The 12,244-nt window shown below is 38.9% G+C and overlaps 1 protein-coding gene across 2 annotated transcripts in view; it reads right to left on the bottom strand.

Moving 5' to 3' along the window:
• Window positions 1-9,650: 9,650 nt before the first annotated feature.
• The window catches only part of LOC145242255 (RRP12-like protein), a 139,550-nt gene continuing 136,956 nt past the window's right edge, over window positions 9,651-12,244 (bottom strand). For both annotated transcript variants that reach the window (XM_080105265.1, XM_080105266.1), the window contains exons 33-34: window positions 10,897-10,979; window positions 9,651-9,820 (exon numbers count right to left, since the gene is read on the bottom strand). In XM_080105265.1, coding sequence (XP_079961391.1) covers window positions 9,712-9,820; window positions 10,897-10,979 — 192 coding nt within the window. In that variant the 3' untranslated portion in view covers window positions 9,651-9,711. The remainder of the gene's footprint in view (window positions 9,821-10,896; window positions 10,980-12,244) is intronic.

Below are 12,244 nucleotides of genomic sequence, written 5' to 3'. Positions count from 1 at the left end.
CGCCTGCATTCAAAAAGCTGTAATGAATGAGACCGATTGCAGGCCACCAAACAGCATGACCTTCTTTTGGTGCAACTGTGGCTTTGGTAAGTGTCATGGAGCTTTGTCAGCATCTAACCACTGAGCTGAGCATTGCTGTAAAGAACTCACTTTGCATCACAAGTCACAATCGGTTTAAGAAACAGGTCGTTCTTGATCTGTAAAAGAAGGAAAGATGACTCTTCATAAGGGCGTTTCCTTTGGCTGTAGTTCAATTTGTGAGACACCTATTTATCAAGGTTTTTGTCTTTCTAATCTCTTTCAAGTGGTTGGAAATGGTTGTATACATTACATCTAATTCAGAAGCAAGTTCTTGAACAGTTGCGTGTGAATTGGCTTCAACTAAGGCTCTTAATTGACTGTTGTCAACATCCGCTGACCAACCACTATACCCATCATCAACACTCGTCGTCACCGCCACGAAATTTCTTAAACCACCATAGTAGTGATTCTTGGGCCAAACACTTTATTGATATTGCAAGCTGTTTCAGCAGCTTTTCGGCCTAGCTTGGACTGAAATAAGAAAATTATGCGAATTTGGTTTTTTTCCATCTTGTATTCAACATTCTGAAAAGGAGACATAATTGTTTTAAAACGATTGTAATTAAAACGATTAGATAGGACGGAAAACACTCTTTAAAATGATATATAAAGTAAAGGTATTATAACAAAAATTTATCTGAAAATACATCATTTGAAATCCAAATTAAAAATCCTGCAAAACCTTTCTCATCAACCTAATATCACTCGAACTACTATTAAGTGTTATTCTCACAACGTTTTGACCAATCTAACATTCCACCTTCTTCAGGAGTATCTTGTTGAACTTAGAAATCTTTCTGTCACACTCAAGAACCTGTACAGAATTTTGAATGGGATCATTTATTTAATCTACGGAAGTAGTATGTTCTCGTTCCATCAGCCAGTCTTAAGTAATTTGCAATTGCATTCTTTAGTATCATCTGCACTAAGGATTGAACCTTTCATGTCCAGAATAGCGTCATTAAAAACTGAATTTTACTTTATACTTCATTCATTACACTAAAAGGACTCGTACTGCAATGCGTAATCTATATATATAAAAGCGAAAATGTGTGTATGTATGTATGTTCTCTTTTTGTGTATGTCTGCAAAAGGCTTTTTTCGTCGGCCTTCTTGCTCGGCTCGCTTCTTCTTAAAACTTTTTATATCATGTCTAAATGATAATATCTACGACTAGTGTGTATTTAATTTGCCCAACTTTCATGCGCAATTTTTTCCAGATATTTTGATCGCCGCGTGTTTCTTTCGCTTTTCAGTATAAAATAAGCGAAAACTTGCTTGCAGCCACGTCATGTTTCAAGGTCAAACATCACACGACTTAAGTTTCTCTCACCTGTCAATTTCATTTTATAAATGTTAAATTAATTGTGGCCGAGATAGTTAGGTCGCAAGTTTTTTTTTCCATTTCGTTTCCACCTCCACGTCAAAGGTTTGGGGTTCAAGCCTGCTTTTCTACTAAAATTTTTTTTTTTTCTTTTACACCTCCAAACACCCGGCCAACGTTTTTTTTTTTTTTTTTTTTTAAACAGGGCTGTTTTGATCACCCCTCCCTACAACGCACACACCTACAAACACCCGGGCCACGCTGGGTATCCCCCCCCTCACCGCTAGTCTATAATATAAATCTCACCTGTCTATTTAAATGTATGTATGCATGTCTGCCTAAAACTTTCGACAGAGGTGACAAATTTTCACAAGATCGGTATCATTGTGAAACTCAACCCTTCGGACGACAAATATCGCTATTGGCTTGTAGGGGACTAGGATATATAAATACCCCAATTCCGTTACAAAAGAATAATGAAACGAATGGGAATTGAAGGAAACAAAGACTCAATTAATGGATAAGATAAACGTCGTTTATTTGTTGTTGAAAGAAATGAACGTTTTAGTTATAACATGTCCGCGCGTATGTAACCAATGTTCGTTGCAGGACTGGTGTTGTAGCAAGAATAGGAAATGTGTTTTCATCTCAAGTTCGGGTCACTATTGTTTGTTCGTGCGTGGGAAGAGAAATAAATGTTGTAGGAAAATTGAGAATGGTAGTCCAGCGTGTAGACAAAGAGTGGATATTAGAGTTGTCATCAGTTAGTAGTCAGCTACGCGAAGGTGTTCTTAGTGACCAGTAGTAGATGGAGAGAGAAAGAGTGAGAATGTATACATACAGTCATTAGCTCGTGCCCCATACATAGTAGGAAGTGGGCGTGAGGTGCGCATGCGCCGAAACGGCGGCGGCTTGTTAGCCCAACCTCTCTCGTTGAGAGTTGGTCCTAAAGAGAGGATTAGAAACAGCTTGTCTCCATGTTTTATACTCGCTTCTGGAGTGTCTTTTGCGCATGTGTATTTCCTTAGAAAGCGGAAGTGACGTCATCCATGTGTGTGTTCGTGTTCACGTGTGTGAGTACATGTGTATACGTAAGCGTGTGTGTATATATACGTGAATGTGAGTGTATGTACGCGAACGTGAATATGTGTACATGTGTGGACATGGGCGCGTATGCTTGTGTGCGCGTATGTATATGACAGCTTGAAATATGAATGTGTGTTTTGTGTGAGACTTGAAAAAGGCTCGTACAAATACTCCCCTTCCTAGGAAAAAAAAATACATGCAATGTATATATATTTATGTATATATATATATTTTTTTTGTGAGTAATGTTTTCGGCAGTTGATTTTTTTGTCCTGTTTTTTTTTTTTTGCTGTTGGTGTGGTTGTTTGAAAAAAACGTCAAAAACGAACGGAATGTCAAAAACGGAGTGTGTTCGTAAAAAAAAGTATTTACTTACGCGTGGAAAATGCGTTTACTCTTTTTTTGGCTGACATTTGTTGGTTTGGTTTCTGTTGTGTGTTGACATGTGCAAAGAGTTGCTTGGACAGAGAAGTGAATTGTTCCGTTTGGAAGGAAAATTTTTGTTTCATGTTGACGGTGTCGTGTGTGTGCCCAGTTGACGGTATCTTCGCATGTGATTCTGCGGTAATGTGTGCATCGTTTGGACGGGCACTAGTCGCGCGTTCGTTCTTGTTGAACGGAATTTGGTTGCCGCTGTCTTCGCAAGTGCGTCTGCGGTAGTGTGTGTACATTGTCTGTACGGGGGTTTGTTGTGTATTCGTTCGTGGTTTCCAGCTGTCAACGAAACTTCCAAGTTTTGAGTTTATCAGCGTGCGTGGTGCATCTCAACTCGTATTGGTGATTCAACTTCTTCCTATGTGTTGATAGGGATGTCCTGTTTCTTTGTTGTTGGTCTGCTGTGCGGGAGGGAATTGCATAGGCCTATGTGATTTTGCTCCTCGCGTTTGTTGCAGGGTAATGTCAGGAAACCGTGAAAATGTTTGTCGAGCTCGAATTTGTTTTTAAATTCGATATGAAAGTTGATAGCTCCGTGTTCGTTTTTTGCTGAGTCTGACGAGGGTTCGTCATTGTAGTTGGTAGTAGTTATTCCTGTGGGTAGTGGTTCGCTTGGTTTTCTTTTTTGAGAAGTTCGTTTTTTTCTTTATCAAATAAAATGCGCGCTTCGCTCAAAACAATTAATCTCAAAACGGTAGGGTCGCCATGCCTGCTTGTTCCACGTCAGTCAGGCGCCAGTTTGTTGTGGACTTGTGGCATAGGAGGAAATGCGTGCTCCTCTTGCGTTCCGAGGGAAAATGAATTGTCTCGAGGAAGAAACGAACGACGTGTTAAATTGAATTAAACGAACAGGAATTTCTTTGGTGAAAGAAACAAGTAAAAGAAAAGGGTACCACACGTGGTTAGTTTTGCGTGCGTCTTTCGCTGTTAGCTGGTGAGAAAGAAAGTTTATACCTTGGCGTGCGTCTCTCGTTAAGTGGTGAAGAGGAAAAGTTTATCCCTGTAGAGAAAGAGTCTGTGTGTGTATGAGTGCTTCGTTCAACCTCATCCATTTCATTTAAATAAAGGAGTCACCAAATTTGTAGTAGACTAGGATATATAAATAACCCAATCCCGTTACAAAAGAATAATGAAACGAATGGGAATTGAAGGAAACAAAGACTCAATTAATGGATAAGATAAACGTTGTTTATTTGTTGTTGAAAGAAATGAACGTTTTAGTTATAACATGTCCGCGCATATGTAACCAATGTTCGTTGCAGGACTGGTGTTGTAGCAAGAATAGGAAATGTGTTTTCATCTCAAGTTCGGGTCACTATTGTTTGTTCGCGCGTGGGAAGAGAAATAAATGTTGTAGGAAAATTGAGAATGGTAGTCCAGCGTGTAGACAAAGAGTGGATATTAGAGTTGTCATCAGTTAGTAGTCAGCTACGCGAAGGTGTTCTTAGTGACCAGTAGTAGATGGAGAGAGAAAGAGGGAGAATGTATACATACAGTCATTAGCTCGTGCCCCATACATAGTAGGAAGTGGGCGTGAGGTGCGCATGCGCCGAAACGGCGGCGGCTTGTTAGCCCAACCTCTCTCGTTGAGAGTTGGTCCTAAAGAGAGGATTAGAAACAGCTTGTCTCCATGTTTTATACTCGCTTCTGGAGTGTCTTTTGCGCATGTGTATTTCCTTAGAAAGCGGAAGTGACGTCGTCCATGTGTGTGTTCGTGTTCGTATACGTAAGCGTGTGTGTATATATACGTGAATGTGAGTGTATGTACGCGAACGTGAATATGTGTACATGTGTGGACGTGGGCGCGTATGTTTGTGTGCGCGTATGTATATGACAGCTTGAAATATGAATGTGTGTTTTGTGTGAGACTTGAAAAAGGCTCGTACAGGCTAAAAACATTAATTCTTTCACTCTTAACTGGGTACTTTTCTACAGGGAGGGATCAGTTTTTTCGTTGATATTTTCTAAAGTCATCCCCTCTTTTCGATTGACTAGCCTTAATTTAAACCTATATCAGTTCCGGTTTGCCGATAGACGCAACAGCAAAGACATCTAATAGATGGCGCTATAACAACAGATTTATACTTAGACATAAGCATCGCCAGCCTCCCCAAATTAATAATATTTATATATTATCGTTTATTTATTTATTGTATTGCCACTTGGAACATAAAGGGCTACTATTTGGTACCATGTCTCACAGAGGACTGTGGGATGTTGAGCAGCAAGATTTCAATTTTGCAGGTTATTACATTTAGGGAAGCAGAAAACAGAGAGGGAATTCCAAAGTCTAGCAGTTCAAGGGAAGAAACTATTAGAGTAGAAGGTTTTCTGGCATCTAGGGACCTCAACAATATAAGGGTGTGATTTTGCTGCTTGTCAGGTTAGTCAAAGCGGCGCAGGTGCTATGAGTTCATTAGAGCATATTGGCTTTGTCTGACGCTGACGAGATGACCTCTAATCCATTGATAATGGTTGGGATAGAACGCACACTTCTGTTCAGGATCCTATTTGTTATTTGCCAAAACTGGTGGGAACCAAGCTGCTGATCAGCTACCTTGGATTTAACAGACTGGGCATATAGCTCTCTTGCATTTTTTATTACTATTTTACAGTGGTTGCTGGCAGTCCTGAAAGCAGCTTTAGTCTCAGTGCATCTATTACGTTGGTAGCTATGGAAAAAGTGATTTCTGTGCGCGATAGCAGCAGCATATTCTGGGGAGAACCATGGCTGGCTGTTAGGTTTTTGTTGGAATTTTTTAGATGGTATAAATTGGTCTATGCCTACAATTAACCATTCGGTCAGATCTGATACTATAGAGGACACTTCCTTTTTAAACATGGAGTGCAGAGGTAAATCAGATATGAATGTACGAAAGCTATTCCAGTCAGCCATAGAGTATCGGTATACAGTACGGTGGAGGGGTACGTCTGGGGGCTTCTTACATTTCGTTTTTATCTTAACTGATACGACGGAGTGGTCGGAGGATCCTAGAGGAGAATGAACGGAACATGAACATAGCTCAGGGGAAGTTGAGAGAAAAAGGTCTAGGAGGCTTGCATATTGACGGGTGGGTTCGCGAACAATCTGAGTGAGGTCATAAGCAATGGCAAAATCATGACAAAACCTCCCCTCATCATCTGTCTTATTTGAATGGGTCAGCCATTCCACGTTATGGACGTTGAAGTCACCACAGATGTGGATGTTAGCCGAGGGATGTGAAGATAGTATGTGGTCTATTTTCTCAGATATGCTCTTAAAGATAGTAACTCCGTTGTTGTGGGGCCTATAGACGGCAAATATAAATGCAGTGGTGTTAGCAAGTGCAACCCTGAAGCACATATAGGGTAAATTAGGATCTTCTCTAGAGATATCCCTGCCACATGGAAAGCCATCCTTAATGTAGGCACATATTCCATGCCCATGGCGATCTTGGGTGTCAGATTTAGCTGTTAAATTAGATTAGGATGGAATACTGTTGCCATATCTGGGCAGGAGCTGCTAAAAACAGCCTATCCTGCCTTGACAGAGTACAAAATAGACTTCGTGGCTTAGTGGGGGATGCCCTTTTCTCTACCCTGCAACCTCTCTCCCACAGAAGAGACGTTGCGAGCCTATCCTTGTTTTATCGTTATTTCCACGGCAGCTGCTCGTCTGAACTCCAATCTCTGGTCCCCCTCGCCAATCTTTCACGAAAAGCACCCGTCTAGCTGAATCCACTGTGAAAAATTTCCCCCACTCTATATCTGTGCCTAAATCAAAACGCGGATTCCATGAACAAAGCTTCTTTCTTAGAACTGCATGCCTGTGGAACTCTGTTCCATCTGCCTGCTTCCCACCGGACTACAACTTGGATGTCTTCAAGTCCAATGTTAACAAATTCCTAATGAACCGCCCCCTTAAGTAAACACTTCATCAAATCTCCACACTAACGTAATGTACTTGCAATAATCCTTATCCCTGAGTGGCTTCCGGGCCTTGATAAGTGGTGATCACTGTAAAAAAAAAAAAAAAAAAAATTCCATCAAAGTACTTGTAAAACAAGCACAGGAATGCAATGATGGGACAGAAATTGGAGCTTGGCTGATAGTGTGGGACCTATTAAATTTAGTGTTAGATGCACCAGCCCAGACATGGCAACAATACTCCATGCATTGGCAAATGGTAACTTTGTAAAGATATAGAATACTCTCTGGTATGAGTAATTTGCAGCACCCTTGGAAATGTCCTCAATGTATTTGTTCCAATTCATGTTGCATGTGAATGTTAAACCAAGGAGTTTGAAGGATGAGCTCTCAGTTGTCATGTCAATCATTGGTTGAGAAGGTTTTTTTGTATTTGTTAAAGAAGCTTAGTCTTAGCAGCATTAAATGTCACCATCCATTTATGGTTCTATTCCACTATAGACTGAAGGTTGTTTTCTAAGGTTTCTGCCATTTCATTGGATATGTGTATTCATTAATTTCTCCCTTATGTCTAACTAGCGGGGGTACCCAGCGTTTGGAGGTGTGTGTTGAGCACAAAAAAAAAAAAAAAAAAAGGGTTAGCATCGTGGGATCGTTACGATGACATGGTAGTATTTTCAGTTTTCTCTTCCCCCAGATGATGGGGGGGGGGAGCAGCTCCCCATTGTCCAAATCGAATAGCAATTGTCTGATATAAGAAGAAACTCCACAATGATCAAAAGCTGATTGCTTTCTAGACGTTTCGGCACGAAAGCCGAGAACAATGTTGTTTGAATTGGTTTCATGTTTTATACGAAAAAGCTGAATCAACACGTGAGAAGACAAAATAGCCATAATTTTATAAAAGTCGCTGTATATAAATCTAGACGCGACTCGCATTCCCAAACCGTAGATATTATTATCTAGGGGTTATATAAACAGTTCTAAGCGATAGTACCCCTCCTTTGTAAAAAAAAATTTTTTATGAGAAGCCCTTTTATGTCAGACCTTATAAAAGGTTTTGGATATATCAAGGGTTTTACTGCTTCCCATTCCTTATTCAGTACATTGTATATGCATTCAGAGATGACCATTAAAGTATTCGCAATGCAGTGAGCTTAAATCCATACTGTTGGTCAGAACATGTGAAATATTATAATAAATGAATGTTTTAATAACAGTATTACACAGCAATCGGATAAATCAATAACAATTGGACCAACCACTAATAGCTATGGCTGCAGATACCTTACCTGAGAGCATTTCATTCAAGCTCCTTGGCTTAACGTTCACAGGAAACAAGAGTTGGAATAGATACATCGAGATTATTGCTAAGGCTGCTGCAAAGAAGATGGGCTCTCTCTATCGTGCTAGAAAGTTACTTACGTCTGAAAGTATCCTGTACTTCTACAAAACCACCATTGCCCATGTATGGAGAACTGCTGTCACATTTGGGTCCAAAAAAGAGTTGCCTACCCAATAGGTCCCGAACTGTCATCTAAAGTTCAGTCCCTGTCCCACCGACAAATGTTGCATCTCTCTGCCTTTTTTTACAATTATTTTAATGGTGGATGCTCTGACGAACTACAAGCCCTTGTACCCCCCTCGACGAAAATACCCCGACAAACCTGATAAGCAGCGAAGTCCCACCCCTACACAGTTGAGATCTGTAGATGTAAGAAAGTCTTTTACTCTAATAGCTTCCCTAGAACTACAGGACTTTGGAATTCTCTTCCGATTTCCTGCTTCCCCAACTGTATTGACATACAGAAGTTCAAGTGTAATGTGAACAGACATCTCGCTGCTAAACTCCCTACATAGTACCCCTGCAACTTAGGTCCCTGATAGTAGCCCCCCTACATCAACGTGCCTTGTTTAGGGTGAAAATGTGATAAAATAAAAAACCAACTCACTAATCAAGGTCACACTACACACCATCACACATCATAAATAGCCCCGTTCAGTCTTTTCAGACTATGAATACCTACTGAAAGGTGTCTGAGCATGAAATTATTGTGGCAAGAGTTGCACAATCTCCAACCACACCTCTCCTGAGTCAGCACTATTTTAATTCCAGTTGCAAATCTATATAAGTTCAGGATGATTGGAAACAATGCCGAGATAAGCGGAGAGCCCATACAGCACCTAGCATGTCCAGATGTTCACCCATCTGGTACTGGCTAGGCTCACCGGTGTTTAACTTTGGTGATCTGACGAGAACCAGTGTCTCCACATGATTGTGTCATATATTACATCACAGAAACAGATGAAAATACAGCATCTGTAATCAACAATTAAATTATTTTTTAATACTAAGTTACAATTAACATCACATATCTATACAAACTGTTCCCATAAACTTAGTATTTCCTTCCAAAAAAGACACTTCAGTGAATTCACCAGACGATGAAAACAATCCATGTCAGATTCCACGTTTTGAATTGTCTATTTCGTTGAGTTGCCAAAGATTTGAAATGGCTTGTAAGGGCCAGTAAAGATCTACCCACATCAATGAAACTATGGTATGTTGCTGGAATATGCAATATATAGTTTCTACATAAATAATTTGCATAATATACTCAGTAAACTTTTAAGCAAACTTCAACATCATTCATCAACATAGATACCCCTGCATGGATTCCAACATTTCTCTAACAATACTTTTTCGTATTGATATTTTGAGGAATTCTGGACAAGAACCTATTTTGGTGCCTTCTTAGTTATGAATGCATTCACCCCCTCCTCCTCTTCTTATCAGTCAACAACACAAAAAAATACAGATGTTTTGTTTTTTGTTTATTTTATTTCATTTTTCTGTTCACAATTAAATATAAAAATTTTTATCGTTTGCCTTTTTGATTCAATTTCTTGGATTTGGACCCTTTATTAGCCCCTTTTTTGGCTCCTTTCAACAGGCCATTGAATTTCCCCTTCAATTTGGCACGTTTTCTGGAAGTAAGAAAAGAAAAAAAAAAAATCGATTAAATTTATACAAAAGTAAAAAGACGTATTTATACTTTTAAAGGTCAAGGACAGTTTGGAAAAAATATTTTCTGTGTGACTAACTGATTGATTTTTTTTTTTGTAAAACATAAAAAAGCTTTTGTCCTAGAAGCGAAGTGCAGTATCTATTCTGATACTACACTTTCACCTTTTCTTCTCGGTCAGTGATTGAGAAATCCTTACAGACTGGGGCAATTAAATTTTTTTTTTAAAAAACTATTCTGCACCATTTTGTAAATATCTTTCCTATCTTTGGTCAGTTAATATGAAGGACTTCTCAAGTGCCCCCCCCCACCGTTTTTAAGAGCTGGATTTTCCTTACATTAAAATCCAACATTAGAAATTAATCCATTTTTAATTAAAATATTACAAAATTTTAACCTTTCCACTAGGACAGATTAGAGACAAGATTGTTTATATATATATATATATATATATATATATATATATATATATGGAAAATCTAGCTCCTCAAAATGAGGCATTTTGGATTGGAACGAAAATTGAAATTGTCTCAGTCTAGACGTATTTCCCCATCACTGCCTGAGGAGCAAATGAAGTGTAATATCAGAACAGATACTACACTTTGTTCCTAGCCAAAATGTCAAGGGAAAAAAATTTTACTCTCTGCTGATCCCTCTCTCTAAAAAGAATTTTTTTTTCTTCTTTTTTTTTTAGACAATTAAGTAATTTTAGAATAAGAATCGGTAATTGTATTGGAATCAGGAATTTTGAACAGAATCAGTAATTATATCCGAATTGGGAAAAATATTGGAGTCATCACATCACTACTAGAGACGTTCTAATTTTTTCCCCTTTTCAAACAAACGAATCATCCACCATTATATGAAGGTAGAAATGAAAAATCATTTGTAATCGTGGAGGTCAATAGTTCGAATCAACGTTGCTGCATCTCTTTTTTCTTTTCCGAGGCTTTTTGTGTACAGAACAATCGATTTTTTGCTGTTTACTACACAGGAATCAACTTTGATTACATGAACGTTATAGGTACATAAACTTACCGCTTATTTAAATTCTGGGAATTGAGCTGGACATATGCATAAGGGTCAGGCTTGCCTTTTTGTTTAACATCTCCACCTGCCTTCTGCAAAGACAAAAGTAACACATTTCGAAAAACAGAGTAATGACATAGAAATGAATCAAGCAAAATAACTTGTTATATACAATGGAACTTGGCCTTCGGGACAAGATCAAAGTGTAGTATCTGTTCTCCAGATGCTGCACTTCTATTTCTTGTTCTCTTCTCCATGTTAAAAAACGACCCTGGTGTCTAACTCTGTCCCGTGGGGAGGCATAGTAAATAGGTAAATAGGTACAATGGAAAGTGATTTTGAAGAATAACAGAAAAAAGTTTTAAATGTATAAAGATTCTACTGTTCTCATCTGGAGTTGTCATTTTCACAACGTTTCGGTCGATGTAATCTCTGACCTTTTTCAGGTGTATATTGTCAGACTTGGGGAATGTTTCTGTCAAACTCAGGAATCTGGACGGAATCTCAAAATTCAGAAACGTAACATGTATAACAAGTCAGTTTTGAGTTATTTTCTGAAATCTTATCACATTGTGCAAAAAATTAATGTCATCGTCAAGTATGTCATCCTTAGCAGTATCAAATAGAGAAAATTATGAGAAAGCATGATATAAACCGATGTTGCAACTGGCATGGTCACGTCGCCCAATGTTAATCATCCAAAATGGTTCAAAGTCTGTCCAACATTGACGTTGATGGCCCGAAGCCACTACTTAAGACATGAAGGGAATCAGTTGATGACATGATCCTGGTGGCACAAATAAAATAGCAACAGAGGAAAAGTTGGAAGTCATTCATTAAACATACAACCTAAAGCACAAGACAAGACGATGAAAAAAGTTTCTTTTATTGTTAATAAAATGATATTTATTTATTTATTCAGAACATAAATACAAGGTGAAATGATAAAATTGTTGTTCTTAAGAAAACAACACTACAGTTTATTTTGAAACTTTTATTGAAAAAATCAATTCAGGTAACTTGATTATGTAATAGAGCTGACATCTATTCAAATGTAGTTGCCCTCAACTTCAATAAATGCTTCGATACGGGTCCAGAACTGGGAGCATGCCTTTTCCACAAGCACTGGCGTGAGCTCGATGAATACTCAGCAGATAGTGGCAATCAGGTCAGTTTTGGGGTTGTGGGAGGCCATGTTGGTAATGTTCTTGATGTATGACCAAACAAAATAGTCTAGTCGGGTTCAAGTCGGGGGGGGGGGGAGGAGGAGGGGGGAGGGGGGGGGTCAGTAAGTAAAGGATACAAAATCTTAGCACTCCTAAGCCTGGATGTCTTTGGACTTATGGGTCAGCACCAA

This window comes from Euprymna scolopes, chromosome 21 (assembly GCF_053919585.1).
Source record: "Euprymna scolopes isolate OS-2025 chromosome 21, ASM5391958v1, whole genome shotgun sequence".
Lineage (NCBI taxonomy): Eukaryota > Metazoa > Mollusca > Cephalopoda > Sepiida > Sepiolidae > Euprymna > Euprymna scolopes.
This window is presented reverse-complemented; position numbering and strand designations above follow the sequence as displayed.